Raw genomic sequence first — 15,662 nt, 5'->3', positions numbered from 1 at the left:
TGGCAGCAAACAGCTGGGTAAAAAATCATCTGGTTGAAATATTTTGTATATGAGAAAACTGGGTTCTGAAAGGGTAAAGGAAGTGCTTTGTGTTTCAAAAAAAGGTTATGTCTTTTTTTTTTAATCAGTTTTGTTGAGGAGATTACACTTTATTTATCATGTACACAGTATTCTTTCTGCCTGTATACCTGCATGACAGAAGAGGGCATCAAATCCCATTACAGATGGTCATGAGCCACCACGTGGTTGCGGGGAATTGAACTCAGGACCTTGGGAAGAGCAGCCAGTGCTTTTAACCTCTGAGCCATCTCTCCAGCCCCTGAGGTTACACTTTACAGGTTAGGTTTTCGATTCATAACTTAATTAAACCATACAAAGCACTACTTTTGTGTTTATATAAGCAGTATTCTGACATAAAATGACAATGTCAGATTATTTCAAACTGTGATAAAAACCCATAATGCTTTGGCAAGTTGGCTGTTTTCATGAGTAAGAAAGGGCTGGTGAGAGCTCAAGGATACCTCCTCTACCATGTAAGACTATTCTCCCTGAAACTTTCTCCAAATAACACAGGTCACACGCTAAAGTGATGCCACCTGTAGGTACGTTCATTTCTTTGTCAGTGTAGGCTGAAAGATGCATTCCTGATGTTTGGTTATTAGCGTGTGTGTGTGTGTGTGTGTGTGTGTGTGTGTGTGTGTGTGTGTGTCTGTGTATTGTGCATGTGTTCATGCCTGTGTGGGAATGTGTATATGTGTGTGTGTGTGTGTGTTTGCACGCTTGTGCCTGTGTATGTATGTGTGCATGCGCATGTGTGTCCTGATATTCAATAGTCAAAGGGGAGAAACTGAATGGAGTATGCTGCAGAAAATAAAATAGACTGAGAATTCTGCTATTTGCTTTCATGAAACTATCAATTTTTAAGAATTCAGAGAAATAATATAATACAAAGTAATGCCATCTCGTCTTATCACTATAATCTCCTAAGTTAATTAACAAAGACCCTTTAGGTTTAACGTGCTAAACTTTCTGACAATTAAATTCTATGACAAAAGTTCTTTTTTAATTTGGCTATCATATAAAAACAAGCTGATAAATGATCCATGTGCTCCTGGACAAGGCAAACAGCCCTTCATATACAACTAGCCATAGTCTTGAAAGAGAAGACATGGACAGTGAATTAAGTTTTCCAAGTGCTTAGTAATAAAGGATGAGCAGCTCACTTCCGTTGTTCTCACTTGTTTTCACAAGTCTTTAGTCCACGGTGATAACGTGGGTGAAATGACCTCTGTAATCTGTCAGCACTTTTAGCAAATACTTTATTATATCTCTGCTATGAAATAAGCCAAAACTGAAAATGTTTTAGCTGAATAGGGAAAAAGAGAGACAATGATTTTACTGCTATTTGTGAAAAACTGAGAAAGAGACAAAGAACATAGCTAACGGAAATCTTTATTTTTGATGGTGTTTCTGACTCAATGACCCTCTGGATCCCAGAAGGGAAAACTGCAGCGAGTATCCCCTGTACCCCACCAGGTGGCGCTCAAAGTCCAGACCATTGTGGTAGAATCAGCTTGACAAATGGTCCTTCTTGTGAAACCATGGTTTAAATTTGAGGGCCACATGGTCATGAAGTGTTTGTAAACTATTAGCAAAAGGGATAGAAGACTGGCTCGCATTGTTGTTGTTTTTGGTGACCCTTTGTTCTTCTGTTTTGTTTTGTTTTTAAAGGCAATACCTTGCTATGTAGGCCAGGCTGACTAGATTTCACTATGTAGATCAGGCTGACCTGAAACTTGCTTCAGCCTCCCAAGTGATTGATTTCTGTCTTTAAAAATCATGTGATGTTTCCTGCATAAGGCCTTCTTAAACTTCCTCAGGTTAAATCCTTCATTCAAAATACATTTAGTACCAATAACTGAAATAAATGAGAACATCTTTGTAAAGAGGTACCTGCACTAGTTTATGACCAATGGCATGATATGTTACTACTAGAGTATGTGCCTCAACAAGACTTGGAGAGATAGAAAGACAAACAGTCCACATCAACTAATGAGAAGGAGGGGCCAAATGGAAAAATGAGAGAAAGAGAATGTTCTAAGCAAGTATAAGTTTTGAAGTAAAGCATGAGATACAGATCTGAACACATTAGCATAGAAATAAAAACTTAAGCCACTAAGATGAAACCCCCAAATAATTAAAGCTAACTGGTAAATAATGTGTGATAGTTAATCTCAAATATCAAGTTGATGCGCTCTGGAATGACCCAGAGAGGAGCCTGTGGGGGATTATTTTGGTTGGGGAAGACCTACTCACAGTTAGTGACACCATTCTCTGTGCTTGGACCCGAAATTGTACAGAAGAAGGTGAGTTGAACATGGAGGTTCAATACTTTATTCCCTGGCTGAGAATGTAACATGGTCAGCTCCTTCAAGTTCCTGCTGCCCTGTCCTCCCTCCCATGATGAATACACTTTTTTAAAGAAGTTAGTCTAATCTGGGTGGTGGTGGTACACATCTTTAATCCCCACACTCAGAAGGCAGGTGGATCTCAGTGAGTTCGAGGCCACCCTGGTCTACAAAGTGAGTTCCAGGAAAGCCAAGGCTATACAGAGAAACCCTGTCTAGAAAAAAAATAAAAGTCTATGAAATTGAAGAGAGCACTAATACAGTGGAAGAGATACTGGGTTCAAAAGTGATGCATTTGGTATACAAATTTATATTTAAGATGAGAGAGAAGTAAACTTGATACAATCCAAAGAGAAGTAGATTTATGTTTAAACGGGAAAGTAAAGGAATAATCAACAGAACAGTGGCTAAGAAAACAAAAGCAGTTCAGTCATAGGCCAGAGGAAAACAGGCAATTAGTTAATAAATGTTTATTGAGTACTCAACGTTTTAAGATTCCCAGTTCCATTTGGGAAGGAAAGTGCTGGGAATTGAACCCAGGGCCTCATGTGTTAAGCAAGTGATCTACAGCAAACTATAACACCAGCCACAGATGATAATGGACGGGAATGCAATGATCAATAAGACAGCAACGTAAACTGTAATGGAAGAAAAAGTTTTGAATAGTAAAGGAATCAAGTGGAATTAAAGCAGTGGTGAATGACTGGAGGGCTACTTTAGATGGTACGGACAGGAAGGCCTACTTGACAGTGTAACAGTTGAGCTGAAATCTCAATTATATGAATGGATAGTTTTCTTCTTTCAATTTTAATTTTATGTGTATGGGTGCTTTGCCTGCATGTATGTCTATGTACCACTTGTGTATTCTTGGTAGCCAGGAAAAGGTGTCAGATCCTTTGGAACTGGAGTTACAGAGTGTTGTGAGCGGCTCTGCAAGTGCTAGAATCTAACCTTAGGTCTTCTGGAAGAACAGACAGTGCACCTAACTGCTGAGCAAACTCTCCAGCCACTTGAACGGACAGTTCTTAGGGTGATCTGGAGAAAATATATTTGGAGCAGAACAATACAGCATGAGCTTGACTTGTTGGATGAACAGAAACATCAGAGTGGCTAGAACACTGTAGGTAAGGGACAGAGCAAAGGAAGTCAAAGAATTATGAAGGGGTTATTTTAGGTTATCTAGAATCCGGATTCCGTTTTAAGAGGACATTTTGAAAAGATGTGCCACGGCTTTGAGAAAAATCATTCTAACTGCTTCTCTCTCTCTCTCTCTCTCTCTCTCTCTCTCTCTCTCTCTCTCTCTCTCTCTCTCAGAGCTGTGGACTGAACCCAGGGCCTTGCGCTTGCTAGGCAAGCACTCTACCACTGAGCTAAATCCACAACCCTCTAACTGCTTTTTGAAGGACAGAGTGTACAGAGTTTTGTGGAGGCAAGAATATTATTAAGTCTCAGCAGAAGTTTAAAAAGAGAACTGAGGCTAGAATACAAATTTAGTAGAGGAGAATGAAAGTACTCATATTTGGCACATTTTTCATGGAGCCAATGGGTTCTCCTTCATGAAAATAGGGGAAGAAGACTGAAGAATCCTACCAGAGCAGTATGTGGTACATTCACTATGATGGAATAGTTTTACATATGGGAATGGAAGGAAAGAATTGGTGGATATAGGAAGCAGCATGGATACCTATGGAAGCTAATATTTAAGAAGTAAATAAAAAAAGAATTGATGGCTGTGGTCACTGGCTATGCTAAGAAACATTTCTGTGCAATCATGGAAAGATTCCTTAGAGTAGGCTGATGAAAAAGTGCAAAGAAAGAAGTAGAAAGAGAAAACACAGGAGTCTGTTGAGAGGGGAACATTAAAGTGGGGCAGTGAGATGCATAGTATGGAAAGGGTTTTCCTTTTGATGGTAAGTGAGTAATATGGGCACGTGTGTGAGGAGGGAGAAGGGAGGATGGGGAAAGAAGAAGGAAATGGCTCAGGAGAGGAAGATTACTATAGTAGTAAGATTCTTAAATGAACAGAAGAGATGTGATGCAAGGCAATGAACTGGCAAAGGAAAGGCATTTCTACTGCTGCCTGAGGGGGCAAATAGGTAGGACATGGATGCAAGTGGCTCTTGCCTGATTGTTTTTCTATGAAATATGTCACAAGGTTATTATTAGACATTGTTGGTGAGTTGGAAGGGTGGTTTGGGGAAACAGGGACAAACAATCCTCTTAAAAAAGGAATTTACTAGCCAAAGTGGTTAAATAGTCTATACTTATTTCATTTGATGTTGAATACTCATGGATGTGAAGTCAATCCATTCAAAACATGGTTTTTGTTTTTTCTAGCCATGTTTAGTTGCTTAGAAGAAGGCAAGAAGTGGGTTAAACTGAAGTTACAATGGGTATATGATACAGAGGGACAAGCAAGCAATGGGATTAAGGAATTTAAAGTCCTGAAGAATAAAACTGAATAATGAGGGGAAAAGGGGAGGGGCATGACAAGGTAATATCTAGTGAATGAATGAGTGGTAAGAAGATGCTGTGATGAGGTTCGCATTATAATGACAAGTACCCAAGTGTCAGTGAGTTGGAAAGGAAGAAGCAATGGTCAAAAGTCACACTGAGTGGGATAGCAGGAGCAAGGCTGCAAGTGGACACATGACAGAGAGAAAGATAACTGAGCCCAGGAGCCCGGGTGTTGTCAGGGTCTCATATGGCTGCTGTATTAGAAGAAACAAGACAAGAGTGAGTTTAAGAAAGTTAAGTTTTCTGTGTTGGCAGAAAGCTGAGGTTACTTCTACTTGATGGCTTGCTTACATTTAGTTCCTGAGAATAAGGGTGGTTAAGGTATGTAGAAGTACAAGTTTAAAACAGATGCTGCAGAGAAGAGAGGAGAAACAGAAACACATGTAGTCAAGAGGCAAGATGAAATTAGAAATGGAAAATCCCTACTGGCATCTTATCCATGCGGCAAAGCATAGTCTCACTCCGGTTCACCGAAACCATAAACCGCTTAAGGATGAATATTAATTTTGTCTTTTTATCTTCATTGTTTCACATTGCCTGAGCGTACTCAAAATTGGTCCTGTACTCAGAGAGGTATAGATGGGTGGTAAAGCACTTGCCTAGCATGCACAAGTACCCTAGGTTTGTTGATTCCAACAACACAAACAAAACAAAATAACCCAGACCTATTTCTGAAGAAATGAATTAATCACTTATTTCATGCATGTCTACCTGAATGGCACCTTGGCTACATGCAATTCTTCAAATTACTACTCCCACTCCTGCTGCTGCATTTGGTAACAGTCAAGGATAGAGTAACAGAAGAAAGGCCACGGTCAATTCTCTGTGGCTGGGGATTTCCCTCCATGAATCAAAGAGTCACCTACTATGCCATTTTCTGTCATTGGATGGCTTTTGCTCTACTGTGTTAGTGAAAAGTCAAGAAATATTTTCGTTACCTTGCATCAACTCCATCAAATACTTTTTGATACTCATTTCCAATGACTTCTTGCTTTAGATAGTATAGCATCCTTACACGAAGCAAAACTCTAAAAAAAAAATAAATAAACCAAAGGGGACAAAGATATTAATCACTAAGGAAAAAAATGGGAGGATATCTATAGACGTTTATTAATTTTTTGTTTTGTATTATTGTTTGTTTGAGAGAATTCGTATGTAGCTTTGGCTGGTCTGGAACTTGCTGAGTAGAACATGCTTGCCTTGGACTCATAGATGAAGTCTCCTGCATTGCCTTCCAAGGACCAGAGTGCATGCATGTGTATACCCTTGTTTATATAGAGTCTTTCAATAACAGAGTTATGATTATATATGATCAAATGACCCTCATTACTGACGACACACAAAGGGTACTGCAAAATCTTCACAATGGTCACTATTTATTACCTGGGAAGAGAGGAGTTTATCTGAATAGTAAGTTTATTTAATGATAAAAATACGTAAAATGAAGATAGCATCTGAAGTTAAAATCTTAGAGCATACTATCCCTAGGTTTTAAGATCAATGCATTCAGGAGAGTGAATGTTTCAAGAGCTGTTTCTAGAACACCCACTACCTACTTGTTGCAATGGTGCTTCACATGTTTCTTGTAGCCTTCGTCTTGAAGGAGCTGCTCAGGATTGTATTTCCGAAGCCACTCTGCTTTCTGTATATCAAAGGAGCTTGTCTGAGTCTTTACTTTCTTCCCCTTTCGGCCCCTAGGCACAGGAGCTGAGAGGCCTGTTAAGACAAAAAGTACACATGAAATCAGAGATAACTTGTATAAAAAGCTATGATTTGAAAGATTTTTTCCAATGCAAGAAATTACCGGAGACTTTGTGGGGTCTCTGAAGGTTACACAGAGGTCTTTAGCACATTAATGGCAGTAGAACTGACACAATCACAAGTCAGACACAATTCAAGACGGTTTTATAAAAATTAAGTCAAATGTCACCAGTGAGACAATACTTTACCTCAAATTACAATGATCATTGTGGTTTCCTTTGGCTCTGTAACCCAGTCGCCCCTTTTAATGTTGATTCACTAGTTATCAGAAATGCATGTCCTTTTGCTCTTCAGAATTTGCTTTTTGTTTTGTTTTGTTTTTTTTTTTTTTTTGGTTTTTCGAGACAGGGTTTCTCTGGTAGTCCAGGCTGGCCTCGAACTCACAGAGATCCGCCTGGCTCTACCTCCCGAGTGCTGGGATTAAAGGCATGTGCCACCACCGCCCAGCCTCAGAATTTGCTTTATTAACAACATGGGATGGTGTAGCCTTGAGACAGCTAACATCATTTTTATGCTCTTGAGAGTTTTCCTATTAATTTCTTTAAAGAATAAAACAGCATCATTGTTCAGGTTGATCACATGTGCCACATCTGCTCAGTTTTCCAGGACAGGAAATCAACCACAGCTGAACTCTCCACAGTCTTTTGTCTCATCTACTCATCTATCCCAGAAACCAGCAACACATGAATCAATGCTTAGTCGTTGTTTATTACCACTACATATGCTTATGAAATAGTTGGCATTTGTTTCTAGATCTTATGTTCTGCAACTTACCTATTACTCATAGAATCTGTAGGATGTATTCATGCTAACTTATGAGGCTTTAGTTCAGCATCTTTAACCATGGCGTAGTAATTGACAGTGAACAGAGAGCTCATATTTACTAATCTCCAGGATGTTTGACTTGTTTTACTCTTAATTCTTGACAATTACTAATGATGCAATTTTGACTATATTATCTGATTTTTACCTCATTGGTAAATAGAACCAGTAAATCAGAATAAAGTTTTTCATTTTTTAAAATTACTTTTTAGCATTCAAAATTATACACTTTATCATGACAGAATGGCCAGAGCTTGTGATCAAAGGAGGTTAATTTGCTGGAGTTTTTGCAGCCGTTCGTTCTGTTTAGTTTTGCACCTGCTCTTTAGTTTTCTTCCCCGAGGATTGCCCTAGCCAGTGCACACTTATGACCATCCCCCCTCACACCTGGTCATCCTTTACTCTCTCCAGAGAAAAGCATAATCTGGTTAGAATCCAGCTGTAAGTCTCAGAGTATTAGGGATATGACCTTATTCAAGTAGCTTTAACTACAGCCCTTATCTTTTCATGTCCACTTTTAGAGGTTCCTCCCATCACAAATTACTGAAATTTTTAAGAAATATGAAGAGCATCAGAGTTATTTGTTTTCAACTAGTGAGCCAAGATTTAACTCCTTCAAGGTTAATAAAATTGTCAGCACCAATCTATTTGCTTCCAAGTTCCAAAATTTTATTGCTATTTTCCCTCTCATTCTTCCTATTTTTGAGGGTTTATGACTATTTTTTAAGTGTGGACTATAAGCATACACAAAAGTAGACGGAACAGTATGATGGATCCCATCTTCTATTATTATCCATTTCAATAACCACTAATGCATGACCAATTTGTTTAATCTACAATCTTTCCTCCAACTCCTCATACTGTGTGAACATAAATCTAAGATAGCTATCACTTAATTCATGAATTTGTTAGTTACCTTTAGCTAAAGGTGCTAGTAAATGTCTAAGACATGGAATAATGAAGTTTCAGAATACTGAGTAGTCTAATGTACCGTCATCTAGTAAAGAAAGTAAATTTGCCCTAGATTGCTTGTCGCCGTCATGATATAAATTAAGGCCCCAAAATGCAACAGTTTGTTAAGACACATCTCTTTTAAGTTACAGTGGGTTTTTTTTTCTCAGCTCTAATAAATTTTTGTTTGTTTTTGTTTTTTCAAGACAGGGGTTCTCTGTGTAACAGCTCTGGATGTCCTAGAACTTGCTTTGTAGACCAAGCTTGCCTCAAACTCAGAGAAATCAGCCTTCCTCTGCCTCCCAGAGTACTGGGATTAAAGGCATGCACCACCACACCTACACACACACACACACACACACACACACACACACACACACACCGTTCTTCACTGGGAGGGACTGTCTGTGCTTATCTAGAATCTACCCACTAGATACCAAGAACGTGCTCAAAGTTGAGATATGTTATGGGGAGAGAGGGGCAGCAGTTGGGACACAGGATCATCTCCAGTTGAGAACCATTCTCTCAGAATCATTCCCAGTCCTACAATCAATTTGTTGAAAAAGTCAAGTATTTTGTTCTATGGAGTTGAGCAAGCTTAATGCTTTACATTTCCTCCTTTATGTGTGATTTTAGGGAAGAACATAATCATATTTGTGTGATTCTTTCACCTTTACCAAAAGGCTAGTTCTTCAAATTAATTAATTTGTCTCCATTACTGACCACCTCATCCAAAACAAATGCTTGCTGCTGTGCTATCTTGGAAGTGTATAATGGTTACAGTATTACTTCACAGTGTTTATTACAACATGTAGCTGTTTAGTTAATTTATCTGTATTCTATGTCTGTCTACCTAGCTAGAATGTAAGGTGGAGCTCAGCGATCTTCTCTATTTCTTTTTATACCATGTGTACACTGTATAAGCAGTCAATAAATATTTTGTGATTCAGAAGAACAAAACTATAACATAACTTTAAAAACACAGTAATTTTTCATTTTTGTAGAAAATGCAATTGTTTTGTGGTCAAAATTTATTTTATACTGAAATGAGCATTTTATTAGTAAAGCTGGGGAAAGAAATTCTTGCACACACCAATGATAATACTGCAAAACCCGTCACTCTGGACAGCAAACTACTGAAGTGTCCCATACTTCAACAGACATACTAACTGCTGGGGGTTCTGTTAAAAAGTAGCCTATGATTCCATAAGTCTGAGGCTTTCAATTCTGTGCTTACAAGATATGATATGATCTACCCCAAGACCATATTTAAGGTCCTAAAGATGCAAATACCTTCAACAGAGGCAGATTTACCCATATGCATGAGGAGTGTACAGAGCTCCTTACTGACACTGAATTTCAACTGTGTCAAATTAGATCTAGAATGCCCATCATTAAAAGAAAAGCAAGTCAAATAATCAAACACCCATACCATGGAATACTAAGAAAAAGCTGGGAAATGAGACACAACCACATGGGCATATTGTGACATACTGTGAGGTCAACAGTTTGTAAAGTGATACAAATTTAACAGTAATATGAAAAAACCCCAAATCCATAATACTGGCATTTTTTGAAGCTAGATTTTTTAGTTAACTTCTTTAATATAATCTGTATTACTTTAAAATTTTACACAAAGCCGGGCGGTGGTGGCGCACGCCTTTAATCCCAGCACTCGGGAGGCAGAGCCAGGCGGATCTCTGTGAGTTCGAGGCCAGCCTGGGCTACCAAGTGAGTTCCAGGAAAAGGCGCAAAGCTACACAGAGAAACCCTGCCTCGAAAAACCGAAAAAAAAAAAAAAAAAAAAAAAAATTTTACACAAAAGCACATTAAGTATTATTCATGCAATAAGATTTTTTTAAAGGAAAGAAATATACTTACCTAAATGATTTTGTAGCTCACGTGTCTGGCCATCTTCAGTGGGAGTGATGAGATCCCATATAAAGCCTTTAATTTTCTCATCACCTCGATAATGAACAAGGCAATAGGCCAAAAGAGCTCGGCAAATGATTTCTACATCGTGTTCATTCAGCTGCCGTTTAAAACGCCCATGTGACAGAATCTCCCTCCATCGGCCCCACCTGGTTAAAAAAGGGACAGGCACAGTAATACTGACTTAAGTCTGAGCAAAAACCATAACTCATGCATAAAAGCCAGGAGAAAGAAAAAGTTTGTCATTATAAAGTTTTACTAAAGCTTTCTCTTGTGTATGTGCAGAGACATAGAACAGTAACTTCTAGTATATCTTACTCAGTGACAGATAGTGACAATATCTGCTTCAAATTACTGAACGTGCATATTTCAGAACAAGGAGCTTGACATTAGTGAGTCACTCAAAAACAGAAAAATAATACAGCAAGATAATATATGCTAAACACAGAAATTTAGGATAAAAAAGATGTTATTGATTCTAGTAAGATTGAAAATAGTATGTATTTAAGTTTATATATAATTTCTTATGACAAATGCTAAACATAACATTTTTTACCCATAAACCAGCAGGTTTTTCTCAACTCTAAAGCATTCAGTTCTTCCGTAGCCACTGGACCGGTCACAGGGTCTCCGGAGCTTGGGTTTTTCCTCTCCTTCACTTTCGGCTTCAGATAATTCAGCCAATTCATCTTTTGTGGCACTAAAGGGTCTGGTTTGCTTCCTAATTCTTGGGGTGTCGATAACTAAACTGTTCTGTAAAATTTAATGGTAAATTTAAGGAAGGTACTTTAATAATTTTAGATGCAATAAAACTTTTTATTTTCACCATTTAAATAATAGAAACACAAATAGCAGAAAAAGATAAGTAACAGATCTACTACACTATCAAGTCAACTGAAGATATTTTCTTTTAAAACTGTTATGATACATATATAATTTTATGGCATTATAATCATAGACTAAAAAGAATCGGTATTTTCTGTGATCAGTAAAAAAATTACTGTGCTTCTACAATAACCATAATATATTTTAGGCTCAATTTCAACTTCACCATTTGTTTACCTAAAATTGATTAATAATTTAATTTGGATTGCTTTCAACTTTAGAATAAATAATGCTGAAGTAACTCTTTTTGACCTTAGTTTATCTTAAAGACAAAAGGAAAATCAAATGACAGGAATTGAAATACTGGTCAAATGTTGTGAATACTTTACAGAACTAGAAACATGTTTAGTTCTGTACAGAATAATTATATAAAGGCAAGGCAGTGTCTCAATCCCACATGACTAATTCAGTTTAACTCATTCAATGCAACTCATGTGTCTGCTTCTCTAATATAGGTACTACTGATACAAAGATCATTAATAGTTTCTGCTTAAAAGGAATCCAAAAATTTGGCAGTGAGATAAATGTGTTACAAATAAATAGTACTCAGAATGTAATGTTTTAAAATACAAGAAGAGTACAAAAAAGCTGGCTGGGAGTTAAGGTATAAAGAATTTTTAAAGAACTGGAAATTTGCAAGGTAGACAAGAAAGGAAACAAGAGGTGGAAAATATCATCAGATACTTAGGAAAGCCTTGGAGCAGAAAAGGATACATAGTAGCAGAGGAAGCCAGGATTAGAAAATTAAAGTCCTGGTGTATTTTATTTTGTACACAGTACACTGTACTAAAAGAATACATGCATGATGTTGGTATCTCTGGTTACAAATACAATCTTTGGTTAAGTTTCTCTGGTATAAAGCTAATAGTTTTGCTTGCCTAATTAACATATTTCAGAGAGTTTATGTTTTTAAAGATTTATTTATGTATTTTATGTATATAAGTGCTCTTTCTGCATGTGTTCCTGCATGCCAGAAGAAGGAATCTAATCCCATTGTAGATGGTTGTGAGCCACCATGTGGTTGCTGGGAATGAACTCAGGACCTTTGGAAGACCTGAGCCATCTTTCCAGCTCAGTCATCTCTCTAGCCCATTTTTTTCTTAACCCACTATTTTAAGATTAAAGGTTTTACCCGCTATAATAGTATCATAGTGGAATAGGGGTGATTTCACATTTCCCTCATTTCTCTACATTTATTAATTGGAATTTTTGTAAGGAAGAATTGTCCATTTTCCTTTTCCCAAGTTTTTTCTTTTTCTTTCTTTAAAAAAGGATTTGTCTTTGAATAATGTTTCAGATGTATTTTTCTCATAATCTTTTAAGATCTTGATGAATTTCTATACAACAGAAATATTAACTTTCATATGTACATCTGATACAAACAGTAACCAGTCTGATGGCACTTTCCTAAATACTTACCCTGCCACTGATAGCTTCTATATCTATTTCTGCTTTTTTAGCCCATTTTTGCCAGAAGTTGGGATCATCTAAGGAAATATCTGTCCGGTTTCCAGATGCTACAAAACTCGCCTGAAATATATAGTAGCAAGTTGTTAAAACACTTAGACATTGAAAAGAAAAACAAAAACCTTTGAAAATAAGCCATTATCTCTTTGCATTTCCTGTGCATAAAATCTGAATTCAGCATACATACGAATACTCAAGACATGTTCCAATACAGTGACCTTAAATATAACAGCATTTGTTTAAGGCAAATGTTTTTAATGCCAACATAGACTAGAGTTTAGGAGAAAAAGTAAGTTACTATTGTGCGTTAACTTGAAAGATTTCAATAAACAAGGATAATATTTTCTTTTTGGTAAGAAATGACATAAGACAGAGGCACACTTTCTAAAATATCTCAGGAGAATTAAGAAATTATGGTAGAATTATCCAGGTGTGGTAGTGCACACCTTTAATCACAGGCCTCGGGAGGCAGAGGCAGCTATCTCTCTAAGTTTTAGGCCAGCCTAGTCTACATAGTGAGTTCCAGGACAGCCAGGACTATGTAGAGAGACCTGTCTCAAAGAAACAAACACACACACACACACACACACACACACACACACACACACACAAAAAAAAAAAAAAAAAAAAAAAAAGAGAGAGCGAGAGAGAAGAAAGAAGATGAAGAAGAAAAGGAAGAAGGAGAAAGAGACAGAGATGAGACGAAGAAGAAGAAATTATGATAGAATTAAAGTAATGAGCTGGCAAGACAGTACTTTGCTCCTCCCCCTTTCGCAAATAAATTAATTAAAAATTTAAATTACATATCTGTGTTTGTGTGCTATGCATATATATAGCATGTGTTTGTGGGCTGCAGGGTATACATATGCAGAGGCCAGAGGTCACTCTTTACCTTCTATTTATTTATTTATTTTTTTAAATTTATTTTTAAGTTATATGCATTGGTGCTTTGCCTGCAAGTATGTCTGGGTGAAGGTGGCAGGTCCCCTGAAACAGGAGTTACAGATAGCTGTGAGCCACCATGTGGATGCTGAGAATTGAACGCAGGTCCTCTGTAAGAGCAGCCCGTGCTGCTAAGCTCTGAGCCACTTCTCCAGCCCGCTTCTGTTTATTTTGAGACAGGAGCTCTCCTTTTACCCAGAGTTCAGCTAGGCAGGCTGACCAGCTAGTGTCAGGGCTCATCTTGTGCTAAGGGTGCAGATGAGCCTTTTGCCCTGCTTTGTTATTTGCTTTTACATAGTAGATGGAGACCTGAACTCAGGTCTAACAGGCACTCTAATGACTGAGCAATCCCTCAGATCGTCTTTATGTATTAAAATCAATGTGGTGATTAACTCCTCGACATCATTACGCATACACACACAAAAAAAATATTTAAATTTTATGTGTGTGTTCATGCATGTATGTGGGTATGCATATGTATATGAGGGTACTCATGTGTGGAGGCCAGAGGACAACTTCACATGAAATCCTCAGAAACACTACCAACTTACTTTGAGTCATGGTCTCTTCTAGCCTGAAGCTTACCAAATAGTCTCAAGTGGCTTGCCTGTGAACCCAAAGGATCTGTTCTCACCTGTTTCCACCTACCAATGCCAGGCTGACAAGCATGTCTGTGTGGTCTGAAGATCAAACTTAAGTCGTTGTGCTTACAAGGTGAGCACTATATTGATCGGGCCATCCCTCTAGCCAACTTTCTATTTTGTTCTATCTTTGTTACCCATAATCTTTACTTTCTAAACTCCTTTTATTTCAAATGTTTTTCCTTAACTAATGGGTACAACTGTTTGTAGTTATTACATGCATTCCATTTTACTGGGATAAGAGTACATGTAAACCTTGATATAAGATAACAAATGGAGGAAGACTATTATAATTAGTAGAGTGCTTGCCTAGCATGCACAAAGCCCTGGCTTCAGTTCCTAGCATATCATAAAACTGGCTGTTGGTAGTGGCGTAACAACTGTGATCACAGTACTCTATGAGGCGAGGTAGCAAAATTAGATGCTCAAGTGTTATGCTTGGCTATACTGCAAGTTTGAAGCCAGCCTGGCCTACCAGACAGCCTGTCTCAGAACAAAGTAAACAAAACAAGAACCCACAAGTGGTTACTGAAGCTAATCTAGCATGTTCAAAGATGAAAAACAAAAGATACAAATATTTTCAGAAAGTAGTATGTGAATATTACTACTACATTTATAAATTGGGACCTTGTGATGGCTGTTCCTGGGTGTCAACTTGACCTCATCTGGAATTAACCAAAACCCAAAAGGCAAGCCACCCACCACACTCAGGTAAATCAACCAACGGGAACAAGGTAAGTTCCTAGAAATGTCCCCTATCCCTGAATCCAGATTTTGGCACAGACGTGTGGTTTTCACATAAAAGCGCTGTACCATGCTGCTGGGGCTCTAAGTTCAGCTCCCGGGTCTGTTCTGCGGCACTGAATGTCAGTAGCAGCTTGATTACAATAAATGTTTGTTTTCTGCACTGACTTGGTGTATGAGATGTGTTGTCTCCAAGCAGACCCCATAACATTACCTTAGCAAATGTTGACCCACGTCCTTCTGACTCAATTGTAATAGTTTTTGTTCGACGGAGTAAAATCTGGTCAATATCTTCTTCACAGAACTTAGAGCCTTCATCTTCCTCCTCCATAATGGCTCCATATGCACCTCTTCGAAGCAGGTCTTCTATTTCCTTTTTGGACAGCTGCTGAATCTAAATAGAAAAAAGGAAATTCTAGGAGTTATAGTATTTTAAAGGTCACAAAATATGGGAAAAAAATCCCTAAAGAATGCTAAAAACATGGGATATCTTATTTGGGGCTTGGGCCACATGTGAGAAAAAACACACTAAAATAATATATTGAAGTTATTGACTATTTTTTGTTGCTTTAAAAATATGAATTACCACTTA

At 37.8% G+C, this 15,662-nt stretch overlaps 1 protein-coding gene across 6 annotated transcripts in view; it reads right to left on the bottom strand.

Moving 5' to 3' along the window:
* Positions 1–15,662, bottom strand: part of Chd9 (chromodomain helicase DNA binding protein 9) — a 151,701-nt gene that overhangs the window by 40,383 nt on the left and 95,656 nt on the right. For all 6 annotated transcript variants that reach the window (XM_059264532.1, XM_059264535.1, XM_059264536.1 and 3 more), the window contains 6 exons: positions 15,285–15,464; positions 12,696–12,806; positions 10,948–11,144; positions 10,341–10,540; positions 6,482–6,641; positions 5,864–5,953 (listed from right to left, as the gene is read on the bottom strand). In XM_059264532.1, coding sequence (XP_059120515.1) covers positions 5,864–5,953; positions 6,482–6,641; positions 10,341–10,540; positions 10,948–11,144; positions 12,696–12,806; positions 15,285–15,464 — 938 coding nt within the window. The remainder of the gene's footprint in view (positions 1–5,863; positions 5,954–6,481; positions 6,642–10,340; positions 10,541–10,947; positions 11,145–12,695; positions 12,807–15,284; positions 15,465–15,662) is intronic.

This window comes from Peromyscus eremicus, chromosome 5 (assembly GCF_949786415.1).
Source record: "Peromyscus eremicus chromosome 5, PerEre_H2_v1, whole genome shotgun sequence".
Taxonomy (NCBI): domain Eukaryota; kingdom Metazoa; phylum Chordata; class Mammalia; order Rodentia; family Cricetidae; genus Peromyscus; species Peromyscus eremicus.
The sequence above is the reverse complement of the archived record's forward strand: the minus strand, read 5'-3'. Positions and strand labels throughout refer to the sequence as shown.